The sequence below is a fragment of the Rana temporaria genome, chromosome 9 (assembly GCF_905171775.1).
Source record: "Rana temporaria chromosome 9, aRanTem1.1, whole genome shotgun sequence".
Taxonomy (NCBI): Eukaryota; Metazoa; Chordata; class Amphibia; order Anura; family Ranidae; genus Rana; species Rana temporaria.
The window spans coordinates 123,013,525-123,036,860 of record NC_053497.1 but is presented as its reverse complement, the minus strand read 5'-3'; the positions used below and the strand labels follow the sequence as shown (position 1 = coordinate 123,036,860).

At 39.5% G+C, this 23,336-nt stretch overlaps 1 protein-coding gene across 9 annotated transcripts in view; it reads right to left on the bottom strand.

Annotated features, from left to right (window-relative positions):
* Positions 1-1,204: 1,204 nt before the first annotated feature.
* The window catches only part of GRIN1 (glutamate ionotropic receptor NMDA type subunit 1), a 121,458-nt gene continuing 99,326 nt past the window's right edge, over positions 1,205-23,336 (bottom strand). For 2 of the 9 annotated variants that reach the window (XM_040324383.1, XM_040324385.1), the window contains 4 exons: positions 19,761-19,870; positions 16,046-16,191; positions 9,725-9,835; positions 1,205-2,090 (listed from right to left, as the gene is read on the bottom strand). In XM_040324383.1, the coding sequence (XP_040180317.1) occupies positions 2,022-2,090; positions 9,725-9,835; positions 16,046-16,191; positions 19,761-19,870 (436 nt within the window). In that variant the 3' untranslated portion in view covers positions 1,205-2,021. The other 7 variants (XM_040324386.1, XM_040324391.1, XM_040324387.1 and 4 more) reach the window with 6 other exon arrangements.

Here is a 23,336-nt window from a genome sequence, read left to right as displayed (position 1 = left end):
AGATCAGTTTTGGTTTTATTCCTGAACATTCACAGATTAAATACTCCCATTATCGGGGCTATAATAATAAAACTTTTTGAAAAAATGCTCTAAGGTTTTAAAAAAACAATAAATTAAAAAGTATAAAGGATTATCTTAATAAACCTCAATTAAAAGTTATAAATAAAATAAATTTCAAAAGACCAAAAAGAAATACACAAATGTAAGAACGTGGAGAAATGGTGTGAAATAAAGTGCACTCAATCAAGAATTAAATATGTTAAATTATATACAGGACCTGTTTGAAATACTTTAAAGGTTGATAGAGGAAAATAAAAGAGAAGAAAAGGCCACCTATGTCATAAAACAGCATAATGAATTGAACATGAAAATAGGAAAGCAGAGCCTGGACAGTGACAAAGAAGAAGGGAAAACATTGAGGAACAGAACATTGAACCTTATAGGACCATGCTTGAGACCAAAAATCCTAAAGTGTTATATTATAAAGAACAAAACAGAGAATATATGACAAAAAGGTAATATGAGGCCTAATATGGGGTTGGCAGCTTTAAAGTATAGATATATTTTATCTGTCAATGTGTAAATTAGAAACCAAACTGAAAAAATTATGCTCAATAACCAGTCCATCTTTCATATTTGGAATTAGTGTGAGCTCAGCTTCAAATCTTTTACGCTTTCCTTCCAGTAGGACACAATACTGCCCTTTCATACAGAATGATATACCTTTAAATCAAGCATTCTTTACACCCCAAAGGATTTCTTCCTACCCAGTGCCCTTTGTTTGTAAGTCCAGCATCATCCACATGTCACCATACATGTTTTTTACTGCTGTTTGTGTCCCTACTGTACCTGTGCCTTGGGGAGTAAGAGGGCATTTATTCTAAGTAAATATAAACAGCAATTATTCCCCTTTTGGAGACTATAGGAGGGTTAGAATTTAAGTCAAGTTTGTATTGCTTTCTGGGTCCCAATTAGATTTTCCTTTTTTCACTGTCAAACTGTAGTCAGCCGGGAAAACCGAGAGGAAAGCCGAGAACCAGCTCGGCAGCTTTTTCCCCCTACACACAGTCGGTTTTACTGGCATGTAAACTGCCATGAGAGCTTTGGCCAGGAATCCTGGCCGTGTGTATGCTCCCCCGCAGTGTTTCCAATAGGAAGAAAAAAGAAAACATGTTCTCAGTTTTCCCACCGGGATTCCCGGCGGTTTTCCTGTCGGGAAAACTGCCATGGAGCATACACACGACCAGTTTTCCCAGCGAAAAGCTGTCATGGCAGGAACTCAGCAGGAAGAGAGGCTAATATCTTCCCCATGGGGACACAGATAGCAAAAAAAAATCCTGAAATGCTATACAAAACTTAAAATAAACAACAAACATTTATGCTTTAAGCACACTTTAAGTGATTGCTACAAAAACATGTTCTGTCTAACGCATGAGATGCACTAAAAGGAAAATAAATAGATACACAACAAAAATAATAAAATAATGAAATGAAAACTCATTTGAGCATTACAGCTGGACCTCAGCTGACCCAAAGAGCTGTGCTGATGTAGAAATAAAAATAAGTGATTAAACACGAGCAAAGTGTACAACAATGGCTCTTCAATAGCAGCAAAATCCACTAATCCATAATCCTTAATGTTCAGAATATTCAAATGTTCTCTTTGTAAAAAAAATGTCAGGTTTCTAAATAAATAAATAAATAATAAATAAATATAAAATTTAAATAAATAAAAAAATGAAATTAATTTAGGTTAATGTGATGGGGAAGGCAAATTTCTTAAGTGGGAACAAAACTCCAGTACTTTCTCAAGCAAAATGTTGAAGGGTAAAATCCATTAATTCAGCTTGGTTTGGTGAGCAGAGGGAGAGGTTAAGTGGAAAAAAATACATGCAGTCCCAGAGTTCTTTATGTTTCTGACCTCCTCCTTACCAGTCCCGTAAATGTGAAACGCGCTGCCCTTAGGTCCATTTTATACCATCCACCAAGCCACAACAGTCCCATTGTCTCTCTTCTCTGCATTACACCACAGTGCTAACAGAAGGGTCGGATAGATTAAGCTGACCAGTGATGTCAGTGGGATGGTATTGCTGTAAAATATAAAATACACAGAGAGGAAAGGTGAGGATCGACTGGAGCCAATGCTGGACTCTGCCTCTGCAGCTTCTGTTCATTCAGCAGATTTTAAAGTCTGGAAAAATGACAATACGTTGGGCCAGTTATATAGGCAGCTGGGTTACTGGCTGCTGTTTGCTGAGAACATTTGGTACATTGATAACAATAACCAGGACACACATTGGATCACACTGTGAACCAACTAGAATATCTTCAACGACTTGAGACATATGTGTTGTGTGTCCTGCTCTATACGCTGAGAAGTTACAAACGTTTGTTGGTGGTGTACCACCATGCGCCACCTGTATTTCAGATTAACATTTCACAGTTTTTGTAGGCTACCTGTAACACCTAAAAAGATTATAGCTATATTTTTAAAACTGTACCTGTTACTATTTCAAACTATATCTCTGTACAATCTTTCCTTCCTCGCATGCACCTACCCTTTGAAAAGGAGTTAGATTTAGCCAAGGCACTGCATTCACCAAAATGAACAATGAAACAATCTAATCCATAGCTGATTCCCCTCACCTATCTAGTAGAAGGTGTCTGGCAATAGAGTGGACATGGAAAGAAAATCACTAGTGAGATAGCTCCCATATAGTAGATGATGCACAAGTATTTATTTTATGGATTCGGATATGCAGAAATGTCCTCCTCTATAGGCTGCCTCCAGCCTACTTGGTGTAAAGCTCTGGTCAATTAGGGTCACTCCCATAGAATCCCTTCTCTTTTATCTGCTAGCCTTTAAGTTTTTAATCAAGTAATTTAGAAGATTTTACCGTATTGCCTATTGTCTATAACTCTTTAACTAAGTTACTAATAGAGTGTTAATCTATTTTTAAGTGAAAGTTACATTTTGGGTCATTGCTACCATGTAGAAGTTTTACCATATATTTTAGTTATTCTAAAAGAGCCTTGTAGCACTTCTCAGCTCTACCTACATGCAGCAATTACAAGAGGGTTTAATTTTCCCATTGTTTATTTGTTTTAGGAGATCATATTTGTAGATTCCCTAACAGATATAGGCTGGCAGTGGGCGATTGAACTTTACACTAAGCATTGATCAATCAAAAATCCTTTCTGGCCCAACTAGACCTTATCTTCTGAAAAAGTATGATGATAATGTGGTGGATGAAATTTACTGGTGAATTCATACTATAGAACTTCATAATGTCCTAATAGAGGCATATGTTATTGTGGTGCTGCTGCATTTATCTGCCATAAGGGAAGAGAGGACTCACTCTAATGCCTCGTACACACAACCAGTTTTCCATGAGAGCTTTTGGCCGGGAGAACTGGATGTGTGTATGCTCTATGGCAGTTTTCCCGACAGGAAAACCGCCGGGAATGCCGGTGGGAAAAATGAGAACATGTTTTCTTTTTTCTTGCTGGGATTCCCGGCAATCTTTTTTCTGGCAGTTTTCCTATGGGAAACACTGTGGTGAAGCATACACAGGGCCGGGATTCCTGGCCAAAGCTCTCATTCAGTTTACCTGCCAGTAAAACCGGCTGTGTGTAGGGAGAAAAAGCTGCGAAGCAGGTTCTCGGCTTTCCCCTCGGTTTTCCCGGCTGACTTTTTACCGCCAGGAAAACTGATCATGTGTACGGGGCATCATTCCCATGTGAGAGCATGACTGAGCGGCCAAATCCATGCAGCAATGCTGTCACACGGAAGAAAGACGAATTGGTCACATGCTCTATAGTCCCTGGAAGTAACAGGTATATTTATGAGATTACCATTGGCAAATGGAACCTTGGGGCAGGAAGGGAAGGTAGATGTGTGCTGCTGATGGGGCCACCATTAAAGTGACACTGTTGCCCTACATGAGCAAACCACAGATTCACTTTATTGTCATCAATAAAATAAGCAACATCCTATTGGCCCATTCACCTACTGACATTGAGGTCCCCTTGGGAAAAAAGGTTTCTATCTCCCAAAATGTCATTTTCTATGGTCTAATTTATCTGCCTGACTACTGTGTCTTTTATTTTACAATCTTGTTATGCAATTGTTGTACTCTATTTCATCTGTTTACATGGATTGGACATATTATATTCTGTTACATGTGTGTTGCACCTTACATAAATGATATACGGTATGTCATATCTATTGTTATTTTATGTTGACTTTACTACATTTCAAATATAATCTACTTGTGCATCATATTGTGGTGGGCGTGCTCACTTTTTATACAAAATATGTATCTATGTCTTGTAGGGGAGGAGGAATGGCCCCCTTAATTTTGTCAAGCACCCCTGAGCTTCTTACATCCTACCTAATTTTCTCAATGAAGGTGTGCACGATACAATTTTTAATTTTCTATTCACTGCAATATCTTTAATAAAATGGACCATTTACTCCCTGATATGCGGGCAACAAGGGTGAGAAGTGGGTGGGGAATCTGTTGCATGTTCTGCAATTAGAAACGAGTAGGCAATGACTCAAGAGGTTCCCTTTACTACATCATACATCAGTGCACATGAACACAACAGTTTTGCAGTCCACATAGAAAATACCATCACTGCGGGTTGCACAAAATGCTGAGGAGCCAAGATATGGGTTATTGTTCATCAATGCAATGGTGCTGAAAAAGGTTTGACAAAATAGGTGCTTAAATAATATATTTAAAGTACACCATATTGTCAAAAGTGCCTTTACACTCACATGAACTTTAATATCATTCCAGTCTTAGTCTATAGGGTTCAATATTGAGTTAGCCCACCCTTTGCAGCTATAACAGCTTCAACTCTTCTGGGAAGGCTGTCCACAAGGTTTGAAGCCTCGTACACACGACGGAGGAACTCGATGGGCGAAACACATCGTTTTCCTCGTCGAGTTCCTTGTTAGGCTGTCGAGGAACTCGACAAGGCAAGTTTCTCCATTCCCGTCGAGGAAATAGAGAACTTGCTCTCTTTGTGGCTTGTCGAGTTTCTCGACAGTTTCCTCGACGAAAATGTACACACGGCAAAACAATATCTCCCAGCAAGTTTCTTGCTGGTTTTTGCCGAGAAACTCGGTCGTGTGTACGAGGCCTGAGAGTGTGTCTATGGTAATGATTGACTATTCTTCCAAAAGCTCAATTGTGAGGTCAGGCACTGATGTTGGATGAGAAGACCTGGCTCACAATCTCCACTTTAATTCATCCCAAAGGTTTTCTATCGGGTTAAGGTCAGGCCAGTTATGTTCCTCCACCCTAAACTTGCTCATCCATGTCTTTATGGACCTTGCTTTGTGCACTGGTCCAAATCATTTGGTAGAGAGGGGATTATTGCGTGGGGTTGTTTTCAGGTATTGGACTTGGCCCCTTAGTTCCAGTGAAGGGACTTCTTAAGGCATCTGATCTCGCAAATGCGCTTCTGGAAGAATGGTCAAACATTCCCATAGACATGCTCCTAAACCTTGTGGACAGCCTTCCCAGAAGAGTTAAAGCTTTTATAACTGCAAAGGGTGGACCAACTCAATATTGAAGCATATGGACTAAAACTGGGATGCCATTAATGTTCCTGTGCATTTAAAGGCAATACTTTTGACAATATAGTGTATATTGGAAGGGTGATAATAAGCTCCACTAACTGTACCAATTAAGCTCCGTCTATATCATTAATGCTTAGTTTATGAATGTCAGATGTATTAAGGTTGGACTGTGAATCTACGACTCTGACACAGCACTGTTCTGAGATACTGAATGGCAGGGGAGCCCACACCCCAGCCTGATCTGCAAACCAGTACCAAGACTCAGGTATTTAATGTAGGCCTTCAGATGATAGTTACATAATGAACTAAAATCTTTAGCTGATATCAGATAGAGGTACCAAGTACTGCACTAAAATATGGGTACATGAGTCCCCAAAGGATTAAACAAGTTGGTCAGTGATTCAACTTATTTGGTATTAATAGAAAACCCAAAATGACTGTTAGGAGAAGCTGCCCTTCAGTCATTCAAAGCTATCTTTGTCTAGCGCTTTTGTCGGCTTTATAATGCAGCCGGTGTGCTGTTTTAGTGCCTCATGCTGATATTTGGCACAGAGTTACAAGGCAGAAAAAAAGGCAACATCCATGGCAGCTTTCTTCTGGGAAAAGGTCACAGTAGGGAATTCTCTTTGGATAAAGGAATGAGAAATATCAGTGAGCTGAGAATAAAGGTTCACTGTCAGGGTCTCTGAACTCTGCATTTATAGTGTTGTTTGCTGTGTGTAAAACACAGCTCTGATATATAGAGGATGTTTAAAGATGTATTTGCTGCTGTGTAACCAAACTACCCTACAGTTACATAGACGTTTCAGGCCTCATACACACGACAGAGGAACTCGACGGGCGAAACACATCGTTTTCCTCGTCGAGTTCCTTGTTAGGCTGTCGAGGAACTCGACAAGGCAAGTTTCTCCATTCCCATTGAGGAAATAGAAAACATGCTCTCTTTTTGGCTCGTCGAGTTTATCAACAGTTTCCTTGACGAAAATGTACACACGACCGGTTTCCTCGGCAAAAAAATATCTCCCAGCAAGTTTCTTGCTGGTTTTTGCCGAGAAACTCGGTCGTGTGTACGAGGCCTAAGAGTATCAGAACAAGACAGTCTAGTTATTGAGTGTTCAATGAATTTGACTGTTCAGAACCATCAAATTCAGGTGACCTTTTTTTTAACAATTCCTTTAATTCCTGATACTCAAGCTATGGTGTCAACTCAGACAAATCAAAGTTAAATAAAGGGGCACATATTAGTCTTACATAATTAAATCTACAAAGATTATAATGTAAAGCCCAATTGTACCTTCGTTTTGAATCCGCTAATTGCATTCCAGGTGCATCAAAGCACACGTTGTGCAAAGACAGCTAGTTTTCTTCCAAAAGCTGTTGCAGCCTGGGTAGAGAAGCCTATCCCCTGCTAGCAGCTGCATAATGGGACCCTTGCTCTCTGTGAGAAAGCAGTATAGCAGTCTGACCCTGCTAAGTCAGACCTATAGCACTGCAATCAGCAAAGCTCATGCTCCCTGCTGATTGGAGAGGTCTGGTTCACCAGGGTGTGTGTTGGACTTCTGCAAAGAGATCATTGCTTCCCCATGCAGCATGTCGGCAAAGGACAAGCCTTTTTACTCAGGCTGCAGCAGCTTCAGAAGAAAACAAACCGTAAGGCCGCGTACACACGTTCCAAACCGATGAGAATGGTCCGACGGGCCATTTCCATCAGTTCACCGCTGAAGTGACCTGATGGTCTGATGTGCGTACACACCATCGTTCCAAAAACCGATCGGGTCAGAACGCGGTGACGTCAAACACACAACGTGCTAAATAAAACGAAGTTCAATGCTTCCAAGCATGCGTCGACTTGATTCTGAGCATGTTCAGGTTTTGAATCAATGCTTTCTGTACTAACCATCGGTTTGGACCGATCGGGCAGCGGGCCATCGATTCGATTTTAAAGCATGTTTTTAAAATTTTGGACCGAAGGACACTATACACCCTATACACCCGGTCGGTTTGGACCGATGACACTGAACCTCAGTCCATTCTCATCGGTTTTGTCCGACCGTGTGTACGCGGCCTCAGACTTTGCAAACCTTTTTACCGGAATGTATTTAGCTAATGAAAAATTTACATTTAATGGGAATTTAAGACAGAGTTACCTTATACTTGTGTAAAGTCCAGTCATGAGTGACTTTCTTTAAAGGGACGCCATTATTATTCCTTTTTAACTTCACTGTTTATATTTATATGGATCATATTTTTAGGATAGATATGGCTGAATTCATAAATCACAAAATAATCCTGTATTAGCCTTCTCAGGTCAGTACTGTTACAATTGGTGAGCACAGCCTATTGCATTAGGGTGTGCACCCCAGAGCACAAACACACATGTGTGTATATCAGCAGAGCAGTGGACGGTGTCAGTAGAGCAAAGATTGGTGTCAGTAGGGCAGTGAACATATTTATTTTTTTATTTAAAATAATATTGTTTTAATTTTGTACAAGCCTCATTATGGGGCTTTGGTAAAATATCAAGGGTCTAAATAGATCCCCAATGTCTCAATTTTGAGACAGAGAAAGAAACTAAGGACAGAGATTCCCCAACCCATTTCTTTGCAGCCTGCAGTAAACATAGTTTACTATACTTCAGTTAAGAATGAAGACAGGATCGATCATTATAGATCACTCACTGTGTTCATTCATAGAAGAAAGGCTGGTTAATGAAATATTTACCAGCCCCTTCCCCACTCCTGAGGGGAGAGGAGGTAAGCTGGTAGCACTGCAGGGGGGAGACGGGAAGCAGGGGAAATCAGCACCACATGGGGTGATTAGGGTGTGCCCAGGCACACCCGGCACACCCTGTGAGCACACCTATGACTGTTACACTAAAAGTGCTTTGATATTATATTAAGCTAATTATTTTAAATCAGGAAAAAATATACATAACTTTTTAACAATGCTGCAGAACAGAGAACTAGCCAGTGTATGTAAATTTGTAAATTAAGATTTAAGCAACTATGCATTCAAACTATCAAGCTGCAAAAACACTTCAGACAAGGTAAAGTGGCCTCTCAAGCAATATTATCACATGTGATAATACAAGCAGACACCTTTGTACTCCTTAAGGGCTATCATGATAGATTAGGACTATGTTCTTCTTAAACTGGATAAAGTACAGCCTATGTCCATCCTCTGGGTAACCTGCTTATTTTGTGTCTAGCTCTGTTTTCTGATCATATAGATGTATGTGTGTTTATACATTACAGTGACAGTATACAAACCTAGAACATGGTACATCCACATATATTTTTTCCACAGTTGTTCTAGAAACAGATCTAACCTTAACAAACTCACACATTGAAAAACAACAGTGGGAATCACTAACAAACATTTTGACAGTCGATAATCATAGCTCTATATTGGTATTAGCATGTTTCAAAAAATATTTTTTGTCAGGATATCAATAAAGCAAATTGTTGCATTTGGAATTGATGGAACATATCTTGTAGGGGTTGAGAGTTACGGGGAAATTGTGAGGGTGGGGGGTGGGGGTTCTCCTTAGCAAAATGCTGTCATCACAAACAAAAAAGTACACATACGTGTGACACAAACATGACTCTCAGTGATGTGGATCTTTGCCAAAATAAAATACAGTGTATCCAAAAGGCATACAACAACAAACAGGAAAAACACAAAAAAAACCACAAAAAATTGATTGTCGTTAAAGATTGGCACCAATAAACGGTATTGTAAAAAAAGAAAGGATAACTTAATTTAGCGGCATCAGTGCTAACAAAAATAATTTAGAGATTGGCTCCGTGTTTGAGGTTGGAGTTCAGAAAGTTAAATTTGTTTACATTTGATGACTGACTGTTGACGAAACATGGGGCTGGGATGCACTGCATGTACAATGTTTAGCTTCTGAATGGGCGTTTGGCAACCAATGGAATGGCAGAAGAAAGTAGACTAAATAGAGGTAGAGAATGTAAGAAAAAGGGAAAGAAATAGCCAAGGGTGTAGAGGAGAAGAAAATGAGAGTAAGCAATAAAGAGAAAGAGCAAGCAATAGAGAGAAGGAGGAAAAGAGAAAGAAAGAGAGAGAGAAAGAGATAGAGAGAAAGAAAGCTCAATTCTTCTTCCTTACCGTGTCTTTGCAGGACCTACGTCTCTTGAAGCTGGAGGCCAGGGTGGAGGTGATGGACCTAAAAGAGGCTTTCTTTTTAGGGTCAGGTTCTGCTCTACCACTTTTTCTATCCTAAAATGAATATGTATAAGCAATTAGATACCTAATGTGCCTCTCCTTCAACTATGTCTAAACTGAATATAGTCCATAGTGACACGTGGTTTTGGTGGCCATATCTAATGAGGCTTTATCTAAGGATGGGTTATTGGGTTAGCTACAGGACAGGTAATGGGCCATACTAGTGACTCAGACCTTAATGATGTGCTTCCATCTGTAGCCTCTCTTCTTGACATTTTGGTAGGGCCAAGTTGGGAGTGGTCACCACAAGTTAAAAAAAAATTCATTATAGCTAGTTTCCAAAGACTTAAAAAATAAACTATATATATCCATTCTAGAACTTGGGCACCTGCAAATCTAACTATACTATATTTGCTAATTTGGGAAAACTACTGTTACTTTGTTTTCCCATAAAAAATTGACAACTTGGTAAAGATCCTTTACTCTAATCTTAAATGCCATTGTTTTCGTCAGTCTTTAGAATGTGGTGACCTTTTAAAGCCAGAGTCAACTCTGGCCATTGCAAACAGGTGTATGTTTAGCCTATCTACTGGGCTTGAAGGGGCTATGTGGTCAGCTAGGGTCTGTAACCTGGAGTCTATGTCACAAGAAAGATAGAAGACTGCATTAGAAAGCGGCCATTGTATGAATTTTCTGTAAAAAATGTATTCAAAAAATTTAATGGTGCATTGGCGCAAAGCGTATATTGTTTCAAAAGCAAAAAAAAATAAAAATATATATATAAAATAAAAAAGAATTTAAAAAATAAACAGCAAATAAAATAAGAGAAGCATCTGCGTTTTTTGACATTGCATAAGAAAATGTTGTGAACTCATAAAAGGTGGGAGAGAAAAGAAAAGATGAGGATCGCTATGTTATACCCAGTTAAGAATATAACAAAAATTTATTCCACTGGTGACGGGGCACCATAGATGGGATAAATTTTGGGATCTGTCATTTTCCTTATAAGTAGGCATGCACAAATGGGGGAGAAAGCGGGATGGATCAGCGTGGAATGTCTAGATTTTTGCTCCATGTATTATCCCAAATCCAAATTTTGCTTGAACAAATAGGTCTTTTCAACTTGCCTTCCTTCTAGTACCGAGACAGACTTTTGCCCTCTGTTGTTCCCACCTGTAGAGAGGTCTCAGATTGTAAGAGTGTTTTTCACAATAGAGTCGGCACAGAGTGATAGGCACACGTTACAAGTATGGAATGGTCCCTCTACATTAACACAGGGAGCAGGGGCTTTCTAGAAGGTTGGCAAGTGAAAATTGTGGTGCTCCCGAAGGTCTAGTGCTACTTGCCAGCAGACTTCTTTCCTTACTGAAGGAGAGAATTTACGAGAGACCAGACAATATTAACTAATTTTTGGATTTATTCTGTTACTTGCAGCAAAAGCCAAAATAATTTTTCTGGCTGAGGCTCATATCTGGATGTATTTCTCAATAACTTTTCCTTTATACAACATACTGTCGTCCCAAGTATGTTTGAGGAGCTCAAAGCTCTTGAGAGATGCAGGGTTTGTTTTTTACTTATTAAGATAAGTACAGGCACAAATGTTTAAAAATTGAGTTGTGGAAAAATTTGGTAAAATCTAGGTCACCCATAATTATAAATGTCTCATTTAAAGACGGAGCCATTGTTCTGGCTGACTCTAAAAGTCCTAGAATAAATATTTAGCAATGCTGTTTTGTTAAAGGAAATGCATGAAGTAATATTATTTTTCCTAATTGGCCTACAAAAACGTATGTAGACTTATTAAGCAATTAAGTAGGTTTTAGATTCCATGTAGGGGTTGTGTAATTTCAGCAAGTTCCTTTGGTACTGCTTTTTATAGAGCTGTTAAACCTAAAACATGTATTGGTCTATACATAAGATTTACCAAAAACATTTAAAGTACATCTAAACACAAACTTTTTTTTATTTGGATAGAGTGGTAGAGGTTAGAACCTCTGTTGGATAGGATGGAAGAGGTCAGAACCTCTGTTACATTTTTATGTGCTGTCTGTGTCCCCATTAGGAAGTAGACTCTCTTTGTCTTGATCACCATTGTCACAGAGAATGAATATAAATCCACATTTTTGATAAATTCAAAATTTTGAGTTACCACCAAAACAGAAATAGAAGGTAAATCTTCCAATGAAGGCAATTGTTTTTGTGACAACTTACATTGAAAATATATCCTCTCGATAGAAAATTAAGGGAACAATCCCTAATGAGGGACAGATATAAAAATCTGATAGAGGTTTTAACCCTTCTCTACTCTATACAAAATAAAAACACTTTTGGATTTAGATACACTTTAAATATAGATAGGTGAATGATCCTTGATAACAAACTATGAGCTAGCAAAGCTCCAATCTGGTCACATACTTTGGTGACCAGAGAGACATACATAGACTGAAAGGCCCTTTCAATGGCCCTTACAACATATCTGACAGGTGAAATGGGTTGGGTTCCCACTTCCAGTTATTATACTCTTTTTCAGCCATCATTGGTAAAAACAATAGCTTTTACCCAAATGAACATTGAAAAACATGTCAATTGACTCAAGTTCACAGTGTGAACGTACAAACCCATTAATGCTTTTAAAGAATGCTTTTCCAAGACAATTTGTGTTTTTTGAAAAAGGTGCCAATAAACCCTTTGACCTAGATCCAACGGTATGCAACTGTCTCGGTCTCCCAGGTCTGCAGAAACTCATAGAAGAGCACATGCACCACAATATTTGGGAATTATTCTTGATTATGTAGATTGTAACTGCACTTTTTTTTTGTTTTTCTTTGTACAAACCTGAATTTTTATTTAAAAATTCCAACTGTTAGATAGCGAACATCTTTTTTTTCTGTGTTCAAACAATTAACTAATAGCAAAATGGCAACTAGTTACTGGAATTTTCCTCTACAGGAAAAACATGGGTTCGTTAGCCATTTGTCACCAAAATAACTGGAGCTACTCAGTTTATTTTACCACGATGACCTGTCCAGTTGTACACAGAGCCCTTATATCTTGGTGACGAAGAGATACATGGATGGAATGTCAGCCATGGTGAGGGGGCTGTATTTCAGTGTGGTACATGGATGTTGTATGGACATATGAAGTTGTATGACACGGTAAGGAACCCATGTGGATGCTGTAGACCCTCTGGAAAGTGCAGTCCAATGTTACATCTATGAAATGGATTCACTTGGTCACGACTCTGTGCTGCCCCGGCTGTAAAGGAAGGGTTAGTTTCACCATCACATTCAACAGAATATGAACTGCTGTTTTAACACATTGATAAATATTATCACCTGAATGTACAAATGAGTAAAACTGCAGCATTACTAGACAACATAAAAAGCTAAATTTGTTTATATAAGACATAGCAGTGTTACACACAATGATTATATGGAACATAGGAACCACAGTGCTGTTTTATTCCACTTGACTTTACAAATAATGCTGTGGACATTTTAAAAAACGCTATTGTGCACCCTAAACAAATACAATGTCTACTGGTTTAATTTAAACTAAGGACATAGGTGTAATTTGGTCTCTAGTTCACTGGCTCATTTTTGAATATCAGTAAGAAGAAATCACAAGCTTCTTTGCAAGCAATATTCAGGATTCAATTTTTTGTCCAGGTTTCAAAATGACAGCTAGCTTTGGCTCCCGGGAAACTGACAGGCTGCTTTCTTTGCAATCCTATGGTCTCTTTGTCATTCTCCTGGCTCTGTAGCCAAAAACATAGGTCTAGACTACAAAATGTGTGCAAAAACATATTTTGTAGACTTGTAGACAGTGTGGGAGATTTACTAAAACTGGAGAATGCAAAATTTGGTACAGCTCTAAATAGAAACAATTGAACTTCCAGGTTTTATCGTCAGAGCTTTATTGAACAAGCTGAAGTTAAAAGCCTAATTTAAAAAAAGCTAGAAGCTGATTGGCTACCATGCACAGCCGCACCAAATTCTGATTGATCCAGTTTTTGTAAATCTCCCCCAGTGGATCCATATAAAATAAGTATTCATTAGTGTGTGTGTGTATATGTATGTATATATATATATATATATATATATGTATATATATATGCGAGGGAGGTAAGGTGAGAGATAGAAAAACACAGAAAGCGAGAGAGAAAGCGTTTGACTTAACATATAGATAAATACTAGTTAAGAGGTTTGGCAACCCATAACATGCATGTCGGGCGACACACAATGCTTTTTCTGCTGGCATGAGAATTTCTCACATATGCAGAGTGGTGCAGGTAAGCATTGGTTAGACACAGCTTCTGACATGCTGGTTCCCATGGATCCATCACTTGCATCCATCTCAGGCACTGAGATGGACATCCTTGGCTGGGATTGGTTCACCAGGACAGGGATTCATGTATACCCTGCACCGCTCTGCATATTGGGGACATTTTGTAACTCTGCCTTACATACTACTAACTTGGTAACTTGGTACAGTGCCCTATTTACTACCAACTCCTGTACTCTGTCCTACATACTACTAATCCCTGTACTGTGCCCTACATGCTACCAACCCTTTTGCACTGCTCTACAAACTACTAACCCCTGCATTTTGTCCTACATACTATTAGCCCCTGTTCTCTGCCCCTACATACTACTACCCCCTGTACTTTACTCTATAAATGAATAATCTCTGTACGGGACAGAAAAACCATATATCAAGCGCTGAATCAAAAAAACATATTGTGTCCAAGCAATGATGAAAGGAAAATATCATCATTGCTTGGACACAATATGTTTTTTTGATTCAGCGCTTGATATATGTTTTTTCTGTCCTGCTCACCATTTTTCACATCACTCCTGATGTGTAATACCATATAGCTGCTCATCAATGCCTGGCAGAATCTTCTATTAATTGTAGCCCACAACTGACTAATTTTTTATTTCCCATTTTTATTCTCCATACAACCTTTCCTGTTATTGGCGCCAGACTTGTTTTGTTGTTTGTAATAATCTCTGTACTCTGCTCTACTTACTACTAACCTCTATGCTTTGCCCTACTTACTACTAACCCCTATGCTCTGCCCTCCATACTACTAAGTCCTGTACTATGCCCTACATAGTACTGACCCCTGTACTTTGCCAACATATTACTAACCCCCGTAAAATGCATTACTTACTCCTGACTCCTGCCCTCTGCATTAATTTTTCCCCACCCCTGAACTCTACATTACTTACTCCGAACCTTTGCACTCTGCATTACTTAGTCTTGGCCCCTTTACAATGTTGGGGGTTATTATTGAATTTACTGACACCAACGCCAGGGATTATTACTGCAACCACTGCCACCAATGTTGAGGGTTATTATTATTATAGAAACTAAGTTTGTTTCACCACAATTTACTTACTAAATACCATATTTATCGGCATATAACACGTACAGGCATATAACACACACCTTAAATTTAGGAGGGAAGTATCATGATTTTTTTTTTATTTAAATGGAGAACTTTGAAGCAAAATAAGGGTCAGTGTCCATCAATGCAGCCTCACCATTGCCCATCTGCAGCCTCACCATTGCCTATCTGCAACCTGATCAATACCATCTGCAGCCTCACAATTGCCCATCAATGCAGCTTGATCAATGCCCATATGCAGCCTCACCGTTGCCATGAATGCATCCTGACCAATGCCCATCTGCAGCCTCACCTCAGATTACTGCTGCCTCGAAGGGGCCCAGACAAATATTTGAAAGAGCCTCTGAATTCAGTGACCCTAGATGAGAGCAAGATCTTAATAGCCACTCTAATAATAAGCTTGTGTAACAAGTAATGACTTGTAACATTAATGAGCTGTTTAGTTCAGGTACAAAATGCCTGCACTTAATTTTGAGATTAAAAGGTCCACTTTTGTATTAGATGTTTACTTTTTTTGTATAATAATACTGCAGTTTTAGCTGCAATGTTGCACAGTGGTCAACAGATGTAATACTTCAGAATAAACAATGAAATGAGATACACGAATGACCTCTTTATTGTCAGGATGGACAGTCATTGCCCACCTTATGACAAAAGCCAGGTCACAACAACACTGAAGTCAAAGGATGACAAAAACACAAAAAAGGGCCGTTACACAATTACACTGGGGAATCACAATGAAATGGAGAAGACCACGATGAAGATTGGACACAGACTTAGTTATGGCTGTTCTCAGACAGAAGAACAGGGACGCACCTGTTGTTTAAGTTCTCTAAAACGTTTTGTCATACCTGCAGGTTTTTCCTCCACACATTAACGGCGGCAAAGGCCAGTTGCATCTGTTTCCTGCGGGCATCTTTGTGCCGCTTGTATGCAATCTCAATAAATATCAGGAAGATTCCAGCAACAATACCACCAGCCACTAGCATGAAGACACCTAAAGGAAAACACATATGAGTCTTGTGGCAAGAAACCAATAATTTGCTATGCAAAGCCTGCACCGTCAATTTAACACAATTATAATGTAGAATAAGGGCACCTTTGGAAAAAAAATCTATATTAACAGTTACATTGCACCTCATACAAGGGTGAACAAAGGTCAGCATCCCTAATCATTCTTTATACACAGTACATGCCTGCAAAGTAAACATCTACAATGTGGTATATGCTTATAGGGGTGGAGAGGCAGACAGGAAAGGTTTTTATGTGTTATATGACTGGGGACATTTATATATGATCTCTGGTAATAGTAAGCCAGCAATTAATATCTCAAAAATTGATGGAATATGTTCTTTGACTCTGTACACAGGGAGACCGTTTTCTGCAGATGATTTTATCAAAAAGGGATTTGATCTAAAAAAGGTCCTCAAGTACTCTAATGGAACTTCCATCGGACAAAAAAGTTGGTAAACTTGCTTGTTTTGAATTTATTAAAATGCAGAGGATCTTCAAAGGATACTTGTTTAAAGGGATTGGGGAACTGCAAGTAAGAAAATACCTGTGTGAGCAGTGGCGGCAAGTGCTCAATAGTTTGGGGGGGGGGCGATCTCCCCCTGCAGGAGACAGACGGGAAGGCAGCAATCAGAGGCAGATGGTGGAGCTGCTCTGGTGCCATAGCTTCTCCTCCTGGCTGAACAGGATGTGGATCCTGAGACCCGAGTGGCCAGGAGTCTTAAGACTCCATGGCCATTCGGGTCTCAGGACCTGCTTTCTGATTGGCCCGGGAGGAGAATCAGCAAGACTATAGCGAATATTAATTCACTATTGTCACGCAACTGGGTGGCCTTAGGGTGCAGTGCTCTGAGCCCCAAGCCCACCGCTCTCATCGGTTTAACCGATCGTGTCTACGCGGCCTTAGGGGTCTATTTATTAATGTTTTCATACAACATTTACAACATTTACACAACTTTCTCCAAAGATCCATACATTTTTCTCTTTCAATACATTTTTATTGAAAAGATGTAAAGAATACAGCGTAAAACAGCGTGCGACTGTAATCGAATGTACAGACAGAAGCATAGTATCGATGACTTACAAGTAAATGGCGGTCGTACATCAAATTGAGAAATTATAGCAAATGGCAAAATGTTTAGCATTACGAAAAGCACATTAATCATACAATAACAAAAGAACGATGTGGATAACTGGAACTGAAACTTGAGTGCCTATACCAGAGAAATAGGCGCTATTGGATGAGATATTGGTGTATAGAGTTCACTTATGCAAAAAACAAAAGAGTGCATAAGAAAAAAATGATCCCTTCGGAAGAGACTAGGTAAATAGCAGAAGGAAAGAAGATGGGGGGGAGAGACGAGGGAAGTAGAAACGGATATCAAGAGCACCACAACCAGAAACCCGGGGTCTCAATGCTCAGGTTATGGGGTCCATATTTTAAGTAATTTGTTGTGCGTATTTAAAAGAATACTGGAGAGCTTCTCATTAATGAAAAAAAATCTAAGCAACGGCGCACTTCTGTAAAGGGTATAAACTATTGTTTTCAAGCTCTCATACTGTTTGTTTTGCTGCCAGTAATACATAGGTAAGGATTCATACATTTTTCAAATTAAATAATGAGGAAATCAGAAGGATCTGGGTGTTCCGGCAGATCATAAGTCTATAAAAAGCTTACAATGCCAAGCAGCGGTTTCCAAAGCGAGCAAAATCCTTTCTTGTATTAAGAGAGGTATGGACTCCAGAGAGAGAGATATTACTCATTTTACCCCTATACAAGTTGTTAGTAAGACCTCATCTGGAATATGCAGTTCAGTTTTGGGCCCCAGTTCACAAAAAGGATATCGGGAACTGGAGAAAGTGCAGAGAAGTGCAACCAAACTGATAAGAGGCATGGAGGAGCTCAGCTATGGGGAGAGATTAGAGGAACTGAATTTATTCTCTCTTGAGAAGATGAGATTAAAAAGGGGATATGATCAACATGTAGAAATACATAAGTTGTCCCTATAGTGAACTTGGAGTTATTCACTTTAATGTCATCACAGAGGACAAGGGAGCACTCTTTACGTCTAGGGGAAAGGAGATGTATTCTCCAACTACAGAAAGGTAACTTCACAGTAAGTGAAAATATGGAATATACACCCTCAGGAGGTGGTTCTGGCCAGCTCAGATTGCTTTTAAAAAAGGCCTGGATTCTTTCCTAAATGGGCATAATATAACTGTATACTAACATTTATAGGTAAAGTTAATCCAGGGAATATCCAATTGCCTCTAGGGATCAGATTTTTTGTTTTTGGAATGGTTAGAAGTGAACTTATGTCATATGTTTGCTGCCTTCTGCTGCCAAGGAAATTCACCCTCTGTATTTATTCCAGTGAGCATTGTCACTAGGAAGAAAGTTATTGTAAATCCCAAATTTGTCATCTGTCACAGGAACAGGAATATTAGGGAAATTTTCTAACGGGGACATCCGTTTTAGTGATAACGGTTTCATTTTAAAAACTTGAGGGAGTTTATAAGACCCCTTTCACACATTTGATCAGTTCAGGCACAGTTTTTCAAAGAAAGAATGGGTGAAGTTTACATCAGTTTTTCATTGTTTTTTTTTATCCACTTTTACATGAGTTTTTTTTAGATCTGCCAGCTAGAGTCCTCAACCACTTGAAGCCCTGGAGCCATTTTATCATGCAAACATGGACCATTTTTTCATTTACATCCGTTTTTTGTCCGATTCCGTTTTTTTTACGGAAAACAATAAGGGTTTGATCTGTTCCAAAAACGTATGTTGACGGAAGCGGATGTAAACAGATGTAAATGGATGATCATCCATTTACAACTGTTTTTCTATAGAGATGGATTGATGTCTGTTTTTCATCCGTCAGTGGATAGATGAAAAACAGACAAATGGTCCAGGTGTGTGAAAGGGGCCTAACCAGGGCTTTTTTTTCAGCGGGAACACGGGGGAACGCAGTTCCGGCACCTCCTGGACTGACTGTATGTAATGTCAAGGGGTGCTGTGGTGTGCTGCAGGGTATTGATGCTCACTGCTGGTGGGGGACCTATTGTTGCTGGGGAGTCAGTTGTTGCTGAAGGAGATCTACTGTTGGAGGAGGGGTCTATTGTTGATAGCTGCCAGAGAGTCTATTAATGCTGGCTGTGCGGAGATCTGTTGAAGCTGCCGCGAGTCTATTGTTGCTGGAGGGGGGATTTTGTTGTGGGTGGTACATTGTTAGGGGGATCTATTGTTGCTGGCTGAAGGGGAAACCAAATTTCATACAAATTACTTAGCACAACAAAATGATACTTGGTTCTGTATTGTCTAAAAGGGGCGGTACTGGAAGGTAGGTAGGTGATGGAACTAAGGGACGTTGCTCGGAGGTGGGTAGGGGCGGAGAAAACAAGTGACTCGGAAAAGGTGAGTTCCTGCACCTATTGTCTGAGAAAAAAAGCCCTGGGCCTAACACTTTCATCCTCTATTCAAAACTAAAGAAATGTTATGGTGAGTGATATACATTAACGGTAACTCTGGTGAACAATTACAACCACAGTGCTTACCTGCCATATTCTCAAACGTAAGCGTAGCTGGGGCATTGCTGCGAGAATCGCATTCCTGATATCTAACCCAGGTCTTATCAAGATCTTCCATGAAACCATTCTCATGAGATCTAGAGAATAAAAAAATTAAAATGAATTCTAGACATGTCAGATAGCATCACTGGAAAGGCTTCAGGTCTTGATTCAGACTGTGCTATTCTAGAACGTACATGAGATGAGATCAACTCTGTGAAAGCAAATCAGCAAATAAACTTTTTGCAAATTTCCTATAACAGAAACATATTAGTAGGAAAAAATGTTTTAGGGCTCAGACTATTAAACCATACTTTCTGATTAGTTAAAGCCTAAAAAACTAAAACATTTTGTTGTTGATAAATCAGGGAAAGGTTCGAACCCTCTGTCAGATTCTAATGTTCGTTGGTGTCCTTGCTGGGCAAATTCTGCCTCACTTCTTGGCCGGTGTCACAGGGACAGGAAGCAAGAGAAAAGCTCTCCTAGGGATCACAGAAAGAAACAAGAAACTGACAGAAATTTGAACTTTTCCTTTCTCCATCAAAAGCTAAAAACTGGAATTACGCTTTAAAACCTGATAGGGAAAACATTAAAAAGTAAGTCTCAATAGACAGTTTAACATTGACAACTTATGCAAGACAAGCCTCTGCTCACTCTATGATATTTGAAGCTCATTGGTATTGCACAGACTAATATAATACAAATGTCTGTGTCATTCAGGGTCATTAGATTCATCTTTTTAAATACCAAGGAACCAGTTGTAATTTGATCTAAATCTGATTGGTTGATGTGGGCAAATGGCAACAGGTCTTAATTAATGGAACAGTGCATGGCAAGCTTAACTCAGTCTTGAATAGGAGCAGTAAAGTCTGAACATGCAGTGCAGACCCAAAAGCAGCAAGCAGACCCTGCATATCTAATATATAGTAAAATAGGACTATCCCCTTGGACATATAATTAAAAACTATATCTAAAAGGCTTTTTTGAAACTTTAACATATATTGATCAGATGATTTTCATCAAGTTGATCCCTTTTTTGTCTTTTCTAAAAAAAAAAAGCTTGAAGCTGGAAATGTATTTGAACATCATTTTTCACATTTGCCCAGATGCCTGCTTTCTTGATTGTAGGTTTATTTACAGTTTTGAAGAATAAACATAAGAGGCGCTCTAGTGCAACACAACCAACAGTAATAAAGCTCTTTGGTTTATCTAAGAAACTGTGTACTGTATAATCAGTCAGTACCAATGACATTTCTTAATCATTAATCCAGCTTCTATGGCGAGATAAAATCATCACATAGTTCCAATCTGCCTTTTACGTGACACAGAACATACAATACCTTTGCACTACTTGAAGTTGAAATGTCATTGTTACATAATGCTATTGTATATAAATGTGTAGCAGGTACAGAGAAGCTTTCATCGTGATTTTTACCTATTGTTTTCAGACGTTTAGCTCTGGGGCTTTTCTTTTTTATAGTACATCAGAAACTCGAAATTTGAAAATGTCTCAATAGTAAAAGTAAACCTGCTTTGTTAAATGGAGACATCCATTTTGTCTTCTATACCTCAACACGTGAGATATAGTACCATCTTTTCCACTTTCAATGGTATTTTAGCTATATACACTATATTACCAAAAGTATTGGGACGCCTGCCTTTACACACACATGGGGCCGGATTCATAAAGAAGATACGACGGCGTATAGAATCAGGTTACGCATAGATCTCCCTAAGATCCGCCAGGTGTAAGTGACTTACACCGTCGGATCTTAGGCTGCAATCTGACGCTGTCCGCTAGGTGACGCTTCCCTTTGTTTATGCAACGATTATGCAAATTAGGAGTTACGCCGATTCAGAAACGAACGACCGCCCGGCGCTTTTTTTTTACGTCGTTTGCGTTCGGCTTTTTCTGGCGTATAGTTACCCCTGCTATATGAGGCGTAGCTAATGTTAAGTATGGCTGTCGTTCCCGCGCCGAGTTTTGAAATTTTACGTCGTTTGCGTAAGTCGTTCGCGAATACGGATGGACGTAATTTCCGTTCCCGTTGAAACCAATGACGTCCTTGCGACGTCATTTAGAGCAAAGCACACTGGGATATGTACACGGACGGCGCATGAAAAACAACCACACACCATAACCTCCTCTCCACCAAATGATTTGGACCAGTGCACAAAGCAAGGTTCATAAAGACATGGATGAGTGAGTTTGGGGTGGAGAAACTTGACTGGGCTGCACAGAGTCCTTACCTCTACCTGAAAAACGTTGGGATGAATTAGAGCGGAGACTGTGAGCCAGGCCTTCTAGTCCACATCAGTGAAAATTAGTGATGAACAGCGCAACCTGCTATTAGATATACAATAAAATGCAATAAGCAATATCAAAAAACAACCACTAGGTGTCCCCATTAAGGGGAAATTTGCACAATGTGTTATACAAATTCATAAAGTGCAGATAAATAAATATGCATTGAGATTGCATCCTAGTGTCTCCAGTGAGTGGCATTTAGTCAAAAACAGTGTTTAAAAAACGAATTCAAATGTTTAATAATAGTCCAAAAAAAAAAAATACTTTCTTCAAGTGATTTCCAAAGGTGCAATGATCTCATGTATCCGACAATCAAGTGACTGAATTTATTCCTCCACCAACACCAATCAAATGCCTATTCACCAGATTTACATGGCCTCCATTACAGAAGTCATATACAGCATATGGATACTAGATGTTCCCGTTGTTCATCTCAGTGACTCAGCGATAAAGACTCCAGGACCACATAGGAAAAACACCCACAGGATCTCCGAATGTCAATGGAAGGATACAGAAAGGAAACATTCTGCCATGGTGAAGTATGTAGGCCTTTTATTAAAAATAATTGCTAACAATCCACTTTAAAAGTATACAAATGTTAAAAAGAAAAAAAGTGGAAGCAGGAATCCTGTGCGTGTTTTTCCTATGTGGTCCTGGAGTCTTTGGGCCAGATTCACGTAGCCCGGGCGCAGCGTAACGTAACTGATTTAAGTTACACCGCCGCAAATTTTCTGTCTAAGTGCCCGATCCACAAAGCACTTACCTGGAAATTTGCGGCGGTGTATCGTAAATCCGTCCGGCGCAAGGCGGGCCAATTCAAATGGGGCGGGTACCATTTAAATTAGGCGCGCTCCCACGCCGGACGTACTGCGCATGCTCCCGACGCAAATTTCCCGACGTGCTTTGCGCGAAATTACGACGCGCCGACGCTTTGTGAATCGCGACGTGAAAAAAAGACTTGCGCCGGGAAAAAGAAAAAATGTAAAAAAAATTCAAAAGCGACGCGGGAAAGACGGGTATACTTTTACATGGTGGAGTAATTTTCCACTTTGTAAAAGGTGCCCTATCTTTGCAACGGCAAACTAACACTCGCGGCGACGTAACGATGGGAAAAAGCTTTGTGGATCGCTGTAACTCCTAATTTGCATACCCGACGCTGGTTTACGACACAAACTCCCCCCAGCAGCGGCCGCGGTACTGCATCCTAAGATCCGACAGTGTAAAACTATTACACCTGTCGGATCTTATGGATATCT